Source organism: Dendrobium catenatum, unplaced genomic scaffold (genome assembly GCF_001605985.2).
Source record: "Dendrobium catenatum unplaced genomic scaffold, ASM160598v2 fragScaff_scaffold_67, whole genome shotgun sequence".
Taxonomy (NCBI): domain Eukaryota; kingdom Viridiplantae; phylum Streptophyta; class Magnoliopsida; order Asparagales; family Orchidaceae; genus Dendrobium; species Dendrobium catenatum.
In genome coordinates, this window is record NW_021318529.1 from 45211 (window position 1) to 64101 (window position 18891).

At 36.8% G+C, this 18891-nt stretch overlaps 1 protein-coding gene across 1 annotated transcript in view; it reads left to right on the plus strand.

The window, feature by feature from the left end:
- Positions 1–6710: 6710 nt before the first annotated feature.
- Positions 6711–18891, plus strand: part of LOC110115671 (polyadenylate-binding protein RBP47) — a 36099-nt gene continuing 23918 nt past the window's right edge. Inside the window, exon 1 of the mRNA XM_020848978.2 lies at positions 6711–7172. Coding sequence (XP_020704637.1) covers positions 6951–7172 — 222 coding nt within the window. The 5' untranslated portion in view covers positions 6711–6950. The remainder of the gene's footprint in view (positions 7173–18891) is intronic.

Sequence of the window (18891 nt, forward strand, 5' to 3'; positions counted from 1 at the left end):
TGAAATAATCTATTACGTTCTACTAATGAAACGCACTAATCAACCTAAGGTAACAATTTTCCAAGCTTGGAAATTAATACGATCATTAACGTTTTGTAAGATTACTTGTATTTGGTGAGATTTCACATTTAATGACATTAAGTGAGGCGTTGGGGGTTTGCTTAAGAAGATACTAAGCAATGAGGATGGATGGGATTATGGCTGAAAACGACTCGAGCCGAGCTCGAGTCAGAGAGTGAGCTCGAGTCAGAGAGTGTTTGAATCTAGCTCGACTTGAGGGAGGAAAAAAGCTCGTTCAGCTGCTCGAGTGACAATTTGCGCCTAGTCCATCCGTCGTCACAACGTCCGTCGCCACTCGCTAGTGCCAACGTTGTCGCCAGGTTTTTGTCGTCGCTAGCTTCTCCGGCTCAACTGGAGACGCTAGCTTCCGTTGCAACCGACGACACCAGCGACAACTCGAGCTTCTTCGTTTCAAATGGCGATGTTAGCTTCCTTTACAACTTGCAACAGGCGACGCCAACGACAATTCGAGCTTCTCCGTTTCAACTGGTGACGCCAGCTTCTATTGCAACAGGTGATGCGAGCGACAATTTGAGCTTCTCCGTTTCAACCGGCGATGCCATCTTGCGACTTGCGTTCGTCCGTCGTGACAGGTTCTCCCGTCGCCAACATCCGCATGCTTTCATTTTCCCGCCGATTGTATTTTCCCACTAGCGAGATCATCCGCGAGTTGCTGGACGAGCTCGCGAGTCGAGCAGTGTGTAGTTCGAGCTCAAGCTCGATAAACAGTCGAGCTCGAAATCGTGTTCGAGCTCAACTCGTGAGCTCGATAAGCTCGACTCGTCGAGCTCAAGCCCGCTTGTGAGCCGGCTTGACTCGGTTGCACCTCTAGATGGGATAGAAAATGATCTTTCTAGAATGAGAAATTAATCCTAAGAATTTACCCCAAGAAGGAGAAATTATTCTGTGCATACACCGGACGGTCCAAAGATCAACTAGAACACACAACGTCACCCGACACAAAACGGTACCGAGCAAAAAAATGACGTGACACATTCTGATTGATCTCCGAATGCCGTCTGAGATCGGCACAAAAAAAATTTTCCATAAGAAGACAATACTTGTAGATAATTTAGAGAAGATTCCTAAGAAGTTTTTTTAGAGTGTTTGAGAATGCAACTTAGAGACACTGTGTAGGAACGCAAAACAGAGTCAAACGATGGACAAACTTGACAGTAAATAATGTAGGATCTACATCAAGAGTTGAGATTATATTAAAGCCTAAGTAGATTACGATAATTACATTGGGCATTAGGGTTTATTTAAAAGGACATTAAGAGGATGTCATCAACTTTTTGCAAGAGCAAAATTTTCATCATTGTTTGGGGTTTGCATGTTTGATGGACAACATGATCTAGGCGAGTGGACTTAGTAGTGTTGAAGAGTAAGGCTTCGTTTGGGACGGCTTTCTCACTGCTTCTTAAAGCAGTTTTCTAGTACAAAAATTTTAATTTTTGTACTAAAAAGCTGCTTTAAGAAGCAGTAAAAAACCGCCCCAAACGAAGCCTAAGTGTTCAAGAAATTGAGATGGATAAAACACCTCAACTTAATGGTGAGAAGTATGCTTGAATGTCCTCTAAATAATAATTCTTAATGCATGGTAGAACATAAGGAAGTTGGGATCTAAATTTTTTATTTTTTATTTTTTTGAAGGTCTCCGCAAGTGAGATTCGATAAAAGATAGATCGTCTCATTTTAAAACTCTTCATGTATCTGGGGAGATTTCTCGTTAATTTACTTTTACATATACAAAAATTTACTTTTTCATAAACTAAATGCAATCCTTCAGTGATGATTAAAAGCACCATCACTGATAAGGTTCCTCTTATATAGAGGAGAGTAAAAGTTTTATTATGATATCCCTTGTTCAAGGGAGGGCTTTTTATGTCAAGATTAAAGCTTCGTTTGGGAAAGCCGTCCCAAACGAATCCTAAACCTAGGAGCTTGGAGTATCAGGGAAGAACGGATAAACGAATAAAAGTTTGAAGCTTAGCATATACATTCTACATAAATATTTTTAAAATATTTAACTAGCTTTTCATAGAGACTTACAATATCATAAAAGACTTAACATACGAAAATTATCATTCATCAAAAAAAGTTTCACATATATCATGTACTTAACATTCGAAGGGAGAGCATATAAACTATTCTATGCTAAGTACCTATCATTAGATGTTTCATGATTGTTATAAACAAAACCCCTTCTATCATCTATTTACACCACAAGAGAATTTTCTTTAAAAAAAATATTTATCAATTTATATGAGTTAGTTATATGTGAATAACTAGTGTCTATATCCCATTTCTAAAATACATTAACTGAAAGAAAAAAAAAAGCATATTAGTCATAATATTCAAGCTATAACAAAATAATAAACTGTGATTTTTTTATTTGAATAATAATTATAATAATAACTATTGCTTAAATGTTAGAGTTATATATAATAATGGAATAATAAATTGTGTAGTGACTCTTTTTGGCCTACTTTTAAGAAAAAAAGGCTAATAAAAAGGCCTACTTTTACATTGATCTTTAACAACTCATTCAATTTGTCATAGTATAAAATTCAACAAAGATTGATGTTATATCTTTGCACCTCATATTCAATATAATAATGTCATTAGTCAAAATTTTCAATATAATAAATGACTAATATCTTTTTATTGGTATGATTAGAATAGACATCTCTATGAATAATAAGGTAACTCAAACATGTACCCATAAAAGATATCCTAATCCAATTCCCATCAAAAATATCACACCCAAAGTCTGAAAGGCGGTGCACCTCGGTGATACAGATATGATGAACAAATCAATCCTAACTCACGAGATAATTAATCTCAACAATTATGATCAATTAATGTTGTTTTACATTAAAGATAAGAATATTTTATATATTAATAATTGTAACAAGAACATAAAAGCACAAGTATAACAAAATAAAATTTAACTACATCAATATAATCTTTAGCAATAATTGAACATGGAGATAAAAATAACTAATGAATGAAAAAAAAAAAAACTATATAAGAAATAACCACCCAAAATCTAATAAAAATATAAATAATGGCCAACAACTTAAACTTAGGTATTTGATTAATGTAATAACTAATGTTTGAGGTTGTTAGCTATGAGGAGAAAAGGATTTGCAACATGAGTAAAAAGAATGATGGTGAGATTTCGGCTTCTTTTGGGACAGTTTTTTGTTGTTTTCTAAAACAACTTTCTAATACAAAAATGTCTTGAATTAGAAATTTTTGTGCTAAAAAACGATTTTAAAAGGCAATAAGAAAGCTGTCCCAAATGAAGAGCCTTCTTGTTCTTAGATTATGAATCAAAGGGTATGTGACGTACGCCTCGCCAAATTATTAGTCTTAAAAGCATGAGTTGAGGCACTAATGGGGAGCAAGATCCTCATAATGATTATAAAAGAAGAGGAGGGTGAAGGCTTTTCACATGAGAAGTTGGGGTAGTCATTTAGTTCTTGGTCATTAAATTAAATTGGTTCTCATATTCTCTATAATCTTTAAAATCATATCTTAGTTCTGAAATAGTAGTAAGTACTTAATATTAATCTCTTCTTCAGTCTCCCATTTTGTTAAACTTATTCTCGCCGATCTCCAATCTTAAATGTTGTCTATTATTTATGCTTAGGGTTGAAACCTTATTCTTAGATTTGATGAATCTTCTTGGCGGCCCGATTAATTAATTATGATCCTAATATTTCAGTCTCGTCAACCTCAAATCAACAGAAAATATATTTGTATTTTCTATTTTAAATAGCTTCATATGGTGTCATGCCAATACTAGCATTCAAATTATTATAAATCGAATGTAATCTTTCTAGTAACTTCCAAGTTAGGAATATAAGCTCTTAGTGCAGCACGCAACGCTCAGCGGCCCGAGCCAGGCAGCCAGCATCCAGTGACGTGACTCGACGACGTGATGCTTCGGGTTCGCCGGTTCTGCCGTTCGGGACACGCACCGCGAGACTCACCAGTGACGCGACTGGCCGTTCGGAATCGGGACGCGCACCGCGAGACTTCGGGTTCGGCCGTTCGGGAGGCGTGAGGCTGGTCGTTTCGGAGTTCAGGACTCACGCGACTTGACAGCTGACGCTTGGGGCAGGGCGGGCAGCAGATCCGGGCAAAGAAATTTCGGGTCAATTTCGGGTTGCCGGGTCAACCTGAACCCGACCCGTTTTTTTTTTGAAACGGGTCAGTTTATTGAATCCGAACCCAACCCGTTTCACAAACGGGTCGACCTGAACCCAGATTTTTCTTGGTCGGATTCGGATCGGATTTCGGGTCGTGTCAAAAATTGACACTCCTACTTAAGAATCTATACCAACTAATGAAAAGACAATGAAAGAAGTAACTATTTAAGCAACCGCAGCCCAACTTTCAATAAAAATATAAATGAAACATTACAACTTAGGCTTTATCTGAGACAGTTTTAAATTAATATTTATTTCCTACTTTCAAGAGATTTTTGTATTAAAAGTAAAAAATATTTTTACAAAGCAATAAGAAAGTCGTCCCAAACGAAGCTTAAGATACAAAATATTTTTATAAGTGATACATCATCAAAAAATTATCTTGATGGGCACAAATCTCGATGCAAAATCAAGTTGGAAACTTCAGAAATTAAAATTGGAAACATCCGAACTCGAATTTTAGCAAACATATAGTCAAACTGAACATCTTGGAAATATGAACCCAACGACACCAAATTCGACTCAATCCGAGCTCAACTGAGTCCAAATCATGGACCCGAAGCCCTGTTGAAAGGTTCAAACCACAATTTGGATTATCAAATGGTTTCCAAACATTATGTGATTATAGTTGAATTGAGCGGCTCAACGAGACGAATCCAACGAGCTCAGGATCATTGAATTCCGACATCACTAAAACCTTTAAATGTCTGACAAGCTGCCCATAATCAAGGGATTCAATATCGGCCGTCCATTCAACCACTCCCCATTTGCCCTTGATCTCTCACCTATTTACGGGTCATGCCACTCCAAAAATTTATAAATAGACCTTTCATTTCTCTTGAGAGGGGATCGAAGCAAGAAAAGAAGAAGGAAGAAGCTCCCTCGACCACCGTCGGACTTCCGTCGGACCACCACTTGAGGCCCTCACCTCCATCGGACTACCGCCTGATGTCGTTGCTCCGCCGGACCACCACTTGAGGCCCTCACATCCGTCGGACCACTGCCTGACATCGTTGCTCTGCTGGACCACCACTTGAGGCCATCACCTCCACCGGACCACCACTTGAGGCCCGGACTTCAACCGGACCACCACCTAACGTCGTCACCTCACCGGACCACCAATTAAGACCCTGAGCTCCGACGAACCACCACTTGAGGCCCTCACCTCCACCGGACCATCGCCTGACGTCGTTGCTCCACCGGACCTCCACTTGAGGCCCTGAACTTTGCCGGATCACCTCCTGATGTCATTGCTCTGCCGGACCACCACTTGAGGCCCTGACCTCCGTCGGACCACCCCCTGACGTCGTTGCTCCACTAAACCACCGCCTAACGTCGTTGCTCAGCCAGACCCCCACTTGAGGCCCTCACCTCCGTCGGAACACTGCCTGACGTATTTGATCCGTTGGACCATCACATGAGGCCCTCACTTCCGTCGAACCACCGCCTGAGGCCCGAACTTCCGCCAGACCACTACTTGAGGCCTGGACTTCCACCGAACCACCACCTGAGGCCCGGACTTCTTCCGGACCACCACTTGAGGCACAAACTTCTATTAGGCCACCACCTGATTCCCAGAGTTCTACCAAAGTACCACCCTACTATTATCGCCCGTCGACTATGGTCCTTCCGACCTCCAACACCTATTATGGTTCTTCAAACCTACATCGCCAGACAACGGTCTTTCTAACCCCAGTCTCCTACCAACTACGATCTTTCTGACCCATGTCTCTTGCCTACTAAGGTCTTTTGGACCCTCATCTCCTGCCGATTATGATCCTTCCGACCTCCATCACCAGACAACGGTCTTTCTGACCACAGTCTCCTGCCAACTACGATCTTTCAGACCTTTATCTCGTGCTGACTATGGCCCTTCCAACCAAACAAACATGTTTATGTTGATTATTGTAACTCCCACCTTATAATGTGCTCTATATGAGGCACATTTGTAACATCAAGCCAAGGCCTTCTCTCTAAGAAGGGCCTCATTTGTAATCGACTGTAAATACTAGTGGATTCATTCAAACTGGACTAGGTCCAGTGATTTTTCCCCCCTTTTCCGAGGCTTCCACGTAAAAATTCTAGTGTCTCTTATGAACGCTACTCTCTCTCTCTCTTATCTGCTGGTGTGCTGGATCTTCGTACAATGCTAAGACATTAAACTATATATTTCTCTACCGCCGCCGAATACTCCAGGATGCAATAATAAGAAACATTTTTTATCATGAGTCATAAAATTTTCAAGGAACATAAAACCAAATTTATAACACATGTAAATTTTTAAAATTATTTGTGGTAAATATTTGATTAGAACATTCTTACCCAATTTAAGTAAAGAATATTCTGACCCTATTTTTTTCTCCAAACGTATTATATTGCATATCCAGCCCACAATTTGCTCGCTTCCACCAGTGAAAGAAACGACGCAAAAGCCGTAGATCCGTCCATCAAGGCCGTCTGCTGCACGTCGCAGCCCTCATCGGACGGCTGTTGTCAAACCTCACCTCGAAGCCGCCTCACCTATAAAACTCCTTCCACCCCTCCTGCAAGTTGCAACTTGCAAACCTTCCCTCAACTGCCGGCTCCCCGCCCCCGCCTCCTATCTTCATCCTCTCTATTCTCCTCACCGCACAATCACCACTATCGCCTCCAGAAGCCACGGAACCCGCGATGCAGTACCCTCCGGCGACGTTGATGATGCCGCACCCGATGGCGCCACCACCGCCGCTGCCGTTTACCCCGCCGCCCTTCTTCGGTTACCACCAGCCGATGCTTCCGCCGCCAGCTCAAGGGAGAAGCAGCGGCGAGGAGAACAAGACGATCTGGGTGGGAGATCTCCAGTACTGGATGGATGAGAATTATCTGCATAGTTGCTTTGGACATACCGGCGAGGTCTGGATTTCTGCTCTCCTTGTATTCAATGCTACTTTCGTCTATTGTTGTGATGTTTTCATTTGTGTCAATGGGAAAATAGTATGTTTATTTGATTGTAAATTTGATGGAGAGACTTTGGTATTTGGAGCTGGCATTGATGAAGCGGTGCTCTGATTCTGAAAAGGGATACTTCTCAAAAGAGAACTTGAAATTTCCTTTTGTCTATTGAATTTCGTTAGTATTTAGATCTAGTGAGCTTGTAGGCTTTTTAAGAGACATAGAAGACATTTTATTTTCTTGTTATATGCTCTGTTATTTCATTGATCTGAACTAAAAGTAAGTTCTAGTATCTAATGTGATATATTTTGTGTTCTGCCATGGAATTAAATTTTGTTGCTTGTTTATGTGGAAGGGGAGACACTCCTAAAATCAAACATTATTTCTTGGGATAACATTATCTTTGTAACTTTCAAAGTTATATGCAATTTTCATTCAGTTAGACATTCTTTATGATTATAGAAATCTATATTCTTAGTGATAAACGCTTATTCTTCCTAAAATTTTCACATAAACTTTTAAATTAGCCGTAGGAGATCAACCCATTTTTGGCTTCTATTTAATTATTGGCCTTATTAGTTAGTATTTGTTGAGAATTTTGGAGGATGGGTCTGGACATTGGATTAAAGAAAGCCATAGCTCATGCATGCAGGGAATTTTTTGTAAAGATGTTACCTGATGTGAACCCATGAGTTCTCAGTTCAAAAGGAATCAGCCTAGCTAACTCTATAAGCCTTCGATGTTCTCTCTGACATCTACTATATTATGTCATCAGACTGAACTTTGAAATTCCTTTTTTCAATAATTACACCATGATCATTTAGTGGTTAAATTTTTTGGATTCCAAGTAGGGAATCTATATTATGCATGAACCTTATACTATTGTTTTGGCTTAAATATATATTTTTACATTTAAGCGATATATTTTGTTCATATTACAGTTTGTAGGTGATGATTAATAAATGTAGCTTGTTAGGCATTTTTGCTTAGCAATGCTTTTTTTTTTGTTTCATATATTGAGGTGCTAGCCTTAGTGGCTTTTAGATGTTTAGGGAAAATTATTAATGATCAATGTTGAACCGATTTTACTCTGGCTTAAGTTTGGCTTAAATGGATTTAGTTTAATCTTGAGAAAAGATAGACCTAGAGGCTATAGCTTGATCTTTTGTTAGTTAAAGCTAAGTTTGTGATGTAACACCTAAATTAAAACTCAAACTTATGGCTAAAACCAATTCTAGTTTGAACATATTAGACAAATTTATGAACACAAATTGTATTTATTTTATTATTTGAATAGTTTTTTTTTTGGATAATTTCATTTTAAATTTCAAATAGTTGTTTTCATTTGATCTCAAATTGAACTAGGGATTTTAATTACAATGCCTATTTCAATAGATTGGGTACATAATTAAGATATTTCCATTGATTTAAGATAACTTATGTATGTAAATAAATAAATTTTCAATATCATATATTGAATTAAGATATTTCTCTTAAATCCTCTCTCTCTCTCTCTCTCTCTTTCTTCAACCTTCCTCGATCGATAATACAACTACCTTAATCTTCCATTTTAAGGAATTATTTGTTTCCTACAATAACCGAGACCTTCCCTCCTGCCTCAATATCTCAAGCTTCTTCCTTTTTCATTTCCTTCACTTCTCAAGTCAATTTGAAAAAGGAAATAAAAGACAATGATAATTCAAGCTAAGGATGAAAAATAGAACATCGAAAATGAATATATTTACATCCATGATTCCTTATTAGTTATCTATCACTGATGAAATCTCGAAGGTGAACCTTAACTCATCAACTTCTATTTAACCTTACCAAATTCTACATCTCTTTGGGGAACATGCAAACATTCATAGAAATCGTGATGTAATAATGTTGATTTTAGGCTAACCATTCAATCTTAGGACATTTATCATAATTGTGCTATGATAAAGTCAATTTTTTGAATAATCATTTGGTTAGAGTATATTTGTTGTGTCCCTATTGGCATTAAATTTTGAACTAGGTTTGTTTGACAATATTTAATTTGACACTTGCTCTGTTGTGAGCTTTGGTCAATTTAAGTTTGGCTCTTGAAATCATCTTAGCGTGGAAGGTTTAGTTTTTCCCTAAGGATAAAATGATAAATTATTTTGTATTTTTATACTTTTTATATATTTTAATGGATTTTAATATTTTAATATTTGGGACATCTTTTTGGTATTTTTTGTTAATTTTTGCTCTTTACATTTTTTTGTAAGGGGTATTTTATTATATTGGGTAGCCAAGGGTTGAAAGTATTGGGGACTAATGCTTTTGGAAGTTTGAGATTTTAAACACTAACTCCTAGGACAAGAATCTTGAGAATTGATTGGGTTAATGGCTATAATTACCTTTATTTTAGATTTTGACTTCATCATGACCATCATTACGGAATAAGAGCTTTATGGGAGCATTTATTACAACATGGTAGCATAGTACTTATTTGGTAGAGTTATTGTTTCTTCTTATTATGATTAGCTTATAGTTTACCCATCATCAGGAATGGATTTAGGTAGGCTTTTCTTGCTTTGGACTTTTAGGAATTCCTTGAACTTGATGCACTCAAAGGGAGGCGACCCTTTGGGAATAATGGTTTTAATTTTGATTTGTGGCTCCTTAGACTTATGTATTGTGTTGGTTGCGAGCTTTGGATTTGGATTGTAATTTTGATAACTTGTGTACATGCGAACTCCATTGGAGGTTTTTGTGTTTGATTTAGGTGTAGGTAGCATTTGGGAAAAAAGGGTGACCGCTAAGATTTTAGATCTAGGATCTTGTTTAATGGTAGAAAATTCTGTCTATATTTGGTTGATTGTGGAGCTATAATTTAACCTCATTTCGGATGGTTTAAATAATGTTTTTGCATTTTTAATTTTTCATATTTGCTTTGAGGGCTCTAACATGTTTGTGGGCATCAACTGTGTTGACCTGATCAAAATGAAAAGGAGGAATCCTATCAGGGTCTTATTTAACTTTATCTATATGAGGGTAGAACTTGATTTTATTAGTTGGTAGAGCATTTAGGTTTTGACATGGGGAGTTAGTTTAGCATTGTCATGGAGGGATAATTTAACCTCCTCATAGAGGAGTTGCATTTTATATGTAATGGTAGTCGAGTTGAAGATGTATATGATTCCCATGTCCTTTGGTGACTTGGTAAAAATCATAGACCATATTGAATTTGCATATTTTAGAATTTGGACGAAACATAGGGCTAAAGCATTTTGGTTATTTTAAAAATTTCCAATTTTTTGTAATTTTTAATTTGGATTTGAAATTCATACTAGAGATAGATATTGATAAGGGGGAACTCCCAACCAAATTTATTAGTAAAATAGCATTTTTAGGAATTTTAAAAAGTTGAGAATTGGCACCAAGAAATGCAACAATCAAAGTGTTGGGAAGTTGGATTTAAAAATTTTATTATATGTATAACTCAATGAGAAGTGGCACCAAAAAGTTTTAGAATTTTAGAATTTTTAATGATTTAATTAAGTGCAGGAAAATCAATGGTAATTTGGGCATGATTTTCCTTAAGCTCGAGTTTGAGAGTGGATGAAAAATACCCACTAGTATGTTACCTAACAAGACAAAAATGATGAGTCAAGAGGAGCTTCGAGAGGGGACCCATACCCACTAGGCAACTAACGCTTAGAGAGTCTATAACTATGTTCTTTAGAACTGATTGTGTCAATTCATAGATATTTTCAAGCTTCCTCTTGTAAAACTGATTGGGTTTGGGGTATAATGGTTGCGCTCGACAATACCAAGCTATATTCAACATAAATGAACTTATGGTTGAGCACCATGACATCTCCATAACAAGAATTTTGTATCCATGAAGATAACCATGTTTTAGTTGTTATAGTAGACCTTCAGCTTGAAGCGCTTGCAATCTACCATAAAAGGATAGAAAAGTAAAGCTTTGGAAATTCAAAGGCGCGTGATATAAAATCATATTAAAATAAAAGAAGAAAAAGAGGGGAAAGTGTTTAGAAATCTCCCCAATACCTCTTAAGTATGATGGGACTTTTTTAAGGCTTTTTAGGCAAGTGCCTCTTAGATAGAATGGCCTTAGAAGAGCATTTACATTTTCTATTTATAGAGGGAAGTACTAGGGGCAGAGAACCCTAAGTTAGGCCTGACATTATCTAGTTCATTTCTACTTAGAAACTTGTTGTAGATCAATATACTTTAGAAACATCTATTTTGGTTAAAGGATATATCATTATTTGGTCAGTGCAGATGATGGACATTTTTTGTTGAACTTGATTATAATCCCATACTTTCATGTTCCTAGGTTATTGTGGATTACAATCTCCTTAATCAATAGTGGTAGTTGACACTAATTGATTTTCGATCCTTTCAACAATCATGAGTTATGGCATTCAAGGAAATCTCATAGGCCTACGATAAAAGCTTGTTGAATGTGCTAATTTTAAGGTCATTGATAGAGGACGTAATGCCTGTCGAGTGACCATATGGTTTACAACTCATTAGCTTAGCTATTAAGTAGCATCCAAGCTTAGGTTGCTAACGTAATATGATGGCTCCATCAAAACTAAGCGAACCTCTTGGTTATGGGGCACATGCAATGCGAGATTATTTGGGGACATTGTATGGATACACTTGATATGACATTAATTTTTGTGAGCTTTGGTTAGACTTGAATTTGATGTCTTTGGCAAACTGAAGTGTGTGATGAATGGATGGCTACTTTGAACATTAAATGATCAATTATTACTTGATTTTTTGGTTTTTACATTTTTTTGTTTCTTATTGTTTTTTTAAAGGGAGGCAGGCTTAGATTTGATGGAGTTTTGTGTGACTATAATTTACTTGATTATGCATCTTCCTAAGGAAAAGAGTTTGAACTATATTTTTTTCATGGAATTTGAAAGAGCATTTCTATAATAAGAAATCCCTTCAATTATGATTGATTATAATCATACCCATTATAGTGGAAAGGCTTAAAGCATTTATCTTTGTGATTGGAAGCTTGATTTTGATAGTATATTCCTTCTATTGTGGGGTTCCGAAAAGGGAAACTGCTTCGCGAGGGTTAGAATGCAAATGGTACGATCGCACTATCCCGTAGGACAAAATAGTCGCAAATCTTTACACTTCACGCAAGTAGGCCAATGAAAGAGTATATGGAATTATACATATTATTATTCATGAAAAATAATATTTTTTAACTACACATTTCGATGGATAAAGATGTATATATTTATATATATATATATTATATATATATACTATATAATAATATATATATATATATATATATAATTCAATAGTCATGAGATTTTCCCATTCGATATATCAGCTTGAGTGGGGTTTATTTGATGTGGTGTCGGTTCCCACGAGTGCAAGCCTTCGTGATTAATTACATCCAGGCCTTGACCTAAGAATACTATCGATTATGGATGCTATTTTATTCTCTTCTTAGTTTTATGCATAGTGGGATTCCTAGGTTCTTTTAATCTAAATGAGATAGGCTCAATGGGCTATTCAACACTCAAAGATCATGCAATCATCTGATCGATATGAGGGGAACAAATCAAGAGAGGATACATCACAAATAAAGCATGCATGAGAAAAAGATTGAAGGGACATCATCAGTGTAACGTAGATATGTGGGATTTATAGCCTCCCAAAAATGGGGAGTTTACCCATGATAAGACATGTAGCGATATACTCATAACACCATCCTTTGATCCTAGTTCTATAGAAGACGTATTGTACTCCTAGTACTAATGCCGTCAACCTAACTAATGCAAGACAATGATGAGACTTATAATTTAAATCCCACTAAGGACCTAAACAACCCTGACCTAGATTTATCACTCTGCTCTAAAACTTCACCTAGCATTTTAAATCTATACAACCTAGTTTTATACAAATATAAGGGTGGTGGGGAGGTATAGAAGAGTAATTAGCCTCAGGCTTGAGCATGAATGATATTATGCTAATGCAATTGTGGACCATCCCTCTATGTGATAAAATAAAATCTACATGTTTGACTCAGGCTATACATGAAGGGTATGACTAATTATAACTAGTCGGTAGCCACCATGAAGTGGTCTAGATTTGAAATATTAATTTTACTTTAAAAGATTGACTTAAGAGTAGTCATAAATTAATTTTTGAAATATTAGTTGATTTTAAATCCTATATTTATTTTATCTTGATTAGACAAATTTAACTTTTTATAGAAAATTAACATCCAAAGAGCCTAATGTAAGGACTTCGTCCGAGCCACCCCTAAGCATAATAGTGAAAGAAACCTAAGAAAATCATATAGTTTTAGTACGCAAACAAAGTTAACACACTAATCATCCATGAATAAATAATAAATAAGAGGTTAGAAATTTAGCTAGGTTGTTTAATATACCCAAGAAAAAAGAAAATAGGTAGCTGAGCTCTACCATAATTACAACTCAGTCTTAAAACTATATAAAAATAAAAAGGTATGTAGGGTCTTGATCGTTCTTCACATGTTTGGCCTCCTGCCTTTTAAAAGACCTACATACCTATATAGCTTTCCTAACTAAATTACATATGAACAATAAAATTATATAAGTTCTCTGCGAAATAAAGATTAGCTCAGTTATAATAAGACCGTTATATTCATATCTAGGCTTAGTCCTTAGACCACATTCCCGAGGGCTTAATAATCTTCACGGTACTTGTTAGTAAACGCATTTATAATGATAATTATAACAGTTTTATGAGCTCATTGGGAACTTGGTCACTTGTAGAAGATATCTTTATAAAAAGTCTAACCACTTAAGGGCAAATATTTACTCATCAATCCATAAAATAAGAAATAAAACAACCAGAAACAAAACATCACATCTTCACAAGTGCAAAGTGAAAAATAGAGAAATTGAAAAATGTTATCCTCCCTATCCTAGGATGCCTATAAAAATGTGTCATATGTAGCACCTGAGTGTGTGAAGTTAGTGTTAACTAACTACTCTAATTTAGGTGAAGGCTTCAAGTTGCAAGGTCAAATTTATATTGTTTAATTTATTAGCCCAGAGATTTTTCTTTAAGTGATTAGCTATTTTGAGTGGATTAATTTCAACTTAATTTTAGAGTTATAATTTTGATCATTAAGTTATAAAGAGCCCAAATACATAGGCCTTAACCTATGCTAGTTTTGTAAAGAATCGAGAGGCAAATGACCCATCCTCAATCCTACACTTGACTAAGGCTAGAGTGATTACAAGGCTACCAGGTTGGCTAGTCTTTTCTTGGTTCTCTAAGACTCGAGACAAGGTCAGTAGGAAACACACTAAAATGAGCCTATTGTCCACCACAAAAATCCTAAGCCTCCTATGTCTAAAGTTGATCAATTTTAAAAGGGTGAAATAGGATGGAACACTCACTACATAATGATGTAATAGGGTTATATCGAATCTAAAGTTTGACACTTGGGTGGTTAGAGAGTTGGATTGGGCTCCTAATGGTTGCTTTAAAATTCTAAAAGGGAATAATTTGTGCAAATCTATAGACTCTTTTCTCCTTCACTTGTGAAGTACATGGCATTGTCACAATGAGCATGAGGACTAAAGCCTTCTAGGACACGTAGCCCTGCAGCTCGAGGTTTTCAGCCTATATACCTCACACGAGTTAAGGGAGAAGGTGCAAAAAGAATAAACACGAACCAAACATAAATTAAGGCACTAAGGTTTGACTTAAAGTTCATTTTCTTTTCCAACACCATATGTTGCATTTGAAAATATATTTTAAATGGTGTTTTCTATTTCTTTTTATAAGATTTGGAGCTTAACACCTACATCTAGTCAATTCCTTCGTTGCGTTATCACAAAGGGTGTGAGTACCAAAGACTCCTTAGGACACGTAGTCCCGCAGCTTGAGGTTTTCAGCTTATAAGTTTCATTGACAAAATGGGTAGTATGAAAGCTATACATATATAAAAATTTAATCATGGGAATTTTAATATGACGAATGAAACTCAAACATGGGATCCTAGACTAGGTTGAAACAATGGAGCCTAATATATCACCTATTAGAGAGACACACTACACAAAATTAATACACAAATCAACATAACATGTTAGAGTTCAAATTTTATTTTTCTTTTCACATTCTTAATCATGTTTATGAAAACAAGAATTGAAGGCTAAAAAATCATTAAGATGTGATTTTTATTTGCTTAAATGTTTTATTAGCTAAACCTAGAAAAATCATCCTAGTGAGGTCTGCTTCGTGCTAAAAACAGTGATACATATGGCACAAATGAGTGTCCTACACTACAGGCCTGGTTGATTATATGAAGATCTTTAAGATTCATAGAGGGGGGCTAGCTTTGACCAACAAGGCCAAAGCTTTGTTCGTACACTAACATATGACTAATGTCTAATACAATCCTACCAAATATCATTGAGTGAAAGTAAAAAAAAATAATCCACGGTGTGTGCAAGTGTTACCAATTTGTTCACAACAATAGAGATGGTCTTAACAAAGTTGTAGAAATTATATCTGACCATGAAGCAAGCCTCGACATGTATGTATGCCCCACAAAGAAGGAGCCTCTTCAAAGGCCCGGGGAAACATGACTCGTCAACCAACATGAAACACAACATGAGTCCTTGGCAAGTAAAGCAAAAGAATATTTATAAGCAAGTGGATCAATAATAAATATAAGTGACCATCAAGATAAAGTTTTGGTGTGGTGCAAGGTGTATGTAATGATCTATACATTAAACAATACATGCAGATCAATGCTACTAACTGTTAGACCGGTCCAGTGGACCGGTCCAGCCGGTCCGCACGGGACCGGTTGAGTCGCGAAACAGGCGACTATTTTCGCCTGGGCGGAAGCGCCGCACGCACGCATGATCTACGGGAGCTTTTTAGGAAGCTTTTTTGAGGGTTTTGAGAGGGAAATTTGAATGTAGGGACTGTTTAGGGATTTCCTTTTGATTTGTATGCATTAAATAGTTTGTTTTCCTAGGGTTTGGGCATCTGGAATTTGGCTGAAATTTGAGATCTCGTAGAACTAGGATTTCTTTGGGCTCTAGCGGCGTCTAGAGATTTGGGAGAGATCGATCCTCCTCTCGAATTGAGGATCAATTGTATCTTTGCTATTTCCTTGCAACTACTAGTAAAATACAAGTCTTTTCTCGGATTTTTGTGCAGTTTTTCCTGCTTTCATACTGTTTTTGGCTGTTTTTCTGCTGTGGACAGCAATTTTACATTGGATCTACTTGGTTTTGGTGAGAAACACTTGGAAATCCAAGTATTTCCTATCAAAAGATAGATAAATAAGATACTGCATGAAGAGTATGATCAAAGGCATGAGATAGGTAAACATGCAGTTTTCTAATGAAGTTGGGGCATTTATAACTAAGATGTTAATTGTCATTCTATATGCAAGTGATACTAATGGCAATATGATTAATATATATGATAATGTGTGCTTAAAATCTTTCAAAATAAGTTGAATTCTTCATATATTTTGGGCAAATGAAGGAACAAATGAATAGAGGTGAGTTTCTAATTTTAGGGATTTTGGTAAGTTAGAGCATTCATTCATCTCTATGTCAACTTTGCAATGCATTGCTCATGAATTTAATCAACCATGCTCTTTGTGAGACTTGCAACATAAACTTCAAAAAGGCAATGAGAAGTTTCACAATAATTAGATGCTTTTCAAATTGATTAAACTCATCTTCAAACACTTGCAAAATCTTGTGAAAGTTCATAAACTACAACACATGCATATTCCTATGCTTGTAAGTAATTTTTGTCATGGTTTATGCTTAAAAGAGAAATATGCATGTATTTTGAACAAGTTGCAAGTTTAAGAACCCTATCTTATGCTTCATTTAATTTAGGATATTATATAAATAAGCTCACACAATTTTGAAATGGGATGGAGTGTAGCTTATGAGTCTGTGAGAGTCCATAGGATATTCCAAATTAGCTTAACCAATATTTAAAATTAGATGAGCATATTTACATACTTTGCAAATGTTAGGTGAATGACAACCCTAACAAATGCAAGTTCAACACCTCACATCAATTTTGGCATGACATGTGTAGAGAAGGGAAAACACAACTTGCAATATTTGAAGGCATGTGCATTAACATTTGATCTAAGATCAAATGATTTTAATAAGTTTTATGGGTTTTTACCTCGCCGGGTCAAGTCACAGTGCTAATGGGTATCCTTTGGCCTTCAAAAGATGAGATAGAAGAAGTAAGAATGTGCTTGCTATCCAAGTGCTTCGGATGTCATTCCCGTTGTTTGGATCACTCTTGAATGCTGATTTTACTGTCACAAGCTCACCAGAGATGGTATGAGAGGGAGAAAAATGTTCCTACAGCAGATCGTCTGCCTCCAAATGTTCTCACAACTCTCCACTTCACTTTCCGCTTAGCCGAACATCAACGGTGTACGAGAAAGACTCCTCAAGGGGCTCAACACTCAGGCCACTTCCTCGATCTGTTCGGATCATATGCACGAGTCACCCTTATTCTTGCCAAGATTAGGTCGTACGTACAGGAGGTACCAGATCTCGTTCGTTTTTTATCCTCCCGTAGATTCGTCCCAGGAATGTGAAATGATCGCTCGATTCGGCCGGGTCTCGAGCACAGGAACTCCAGTTGCTCGACTGGTCTGGATCGATCGCATGTAGGGAAGCTTCCGTTCGACTTTTCTTCCCCGGTCGCATGCGAGACAAGTTGCTGTGCTCGGCTCCTGCTGAAGGGAAGGCACACAAGCAGAAATGACCACCCCTCTTCTCTGGGGCTCGGGCTCACACAAGGAGAAGAACCTTGCTCATATCTCCCCGCATGCTCTCTACATGCATGGACGAAGCAGGAACCTGTAGCCAAAAAAAATGGAATCCCCCTACAGAAGCTCTCGGTTTTGCCCTATATGCTTCAAAAACACAATTGTTGCTTTGTTCAATTTGATCTTCTGTCGCTCAAATCCCTACTACGGCAGAAAAAAAAAACTGTAGAAAAAGGGAAAAAGGACCTGTAGTAACTGTTGGTTTAATTATAGCCGTTAGATCTCATTTCCTGATTTGGGAAGTGATTTGAATTAATTTAAAAGTCAATTGGAGTTTTGTTGAACTCAGATTTAGTTAATTGGGCTGAAATTGAGTTTGAATCAAACCAGATTTGAATCGATTTGGGACAATTTGGGTTCAATTTGGTTCGATCGTTCGAGTCAATTTGATGAAATGGAACTTGGATCAGCACTGATTTGGATCAAATTTGATTTGATGGGGTTCGATTAGGTTGATTGTGCACAGTCGAGCCCGATTGGGCTCAAATCTTGCTTGATAATAGGAATATAAATTCGCTCGAGAGGATGCACGCGATAAGCGAGGTCAACAGTAGTTATAATATTTTGACTATTGAATCCATCATGAGTGAGAAGCTCAAAGCATGCATCTTTCTGATTGGGAGTTTGATTTTGATGGTAGTCTTCTTTTATTAATTTTTTGATTGAAGCCATCATAGAGGTGAATTTGACATTGCTTGATTGATTTACTGTCAGTAGCATATATTTTATTTGGATCATGAGTTGTCACGAATAAAAAATCTATATGAAAGTCATATATAAATTATATAATATATATGTTACGACACATGCCTA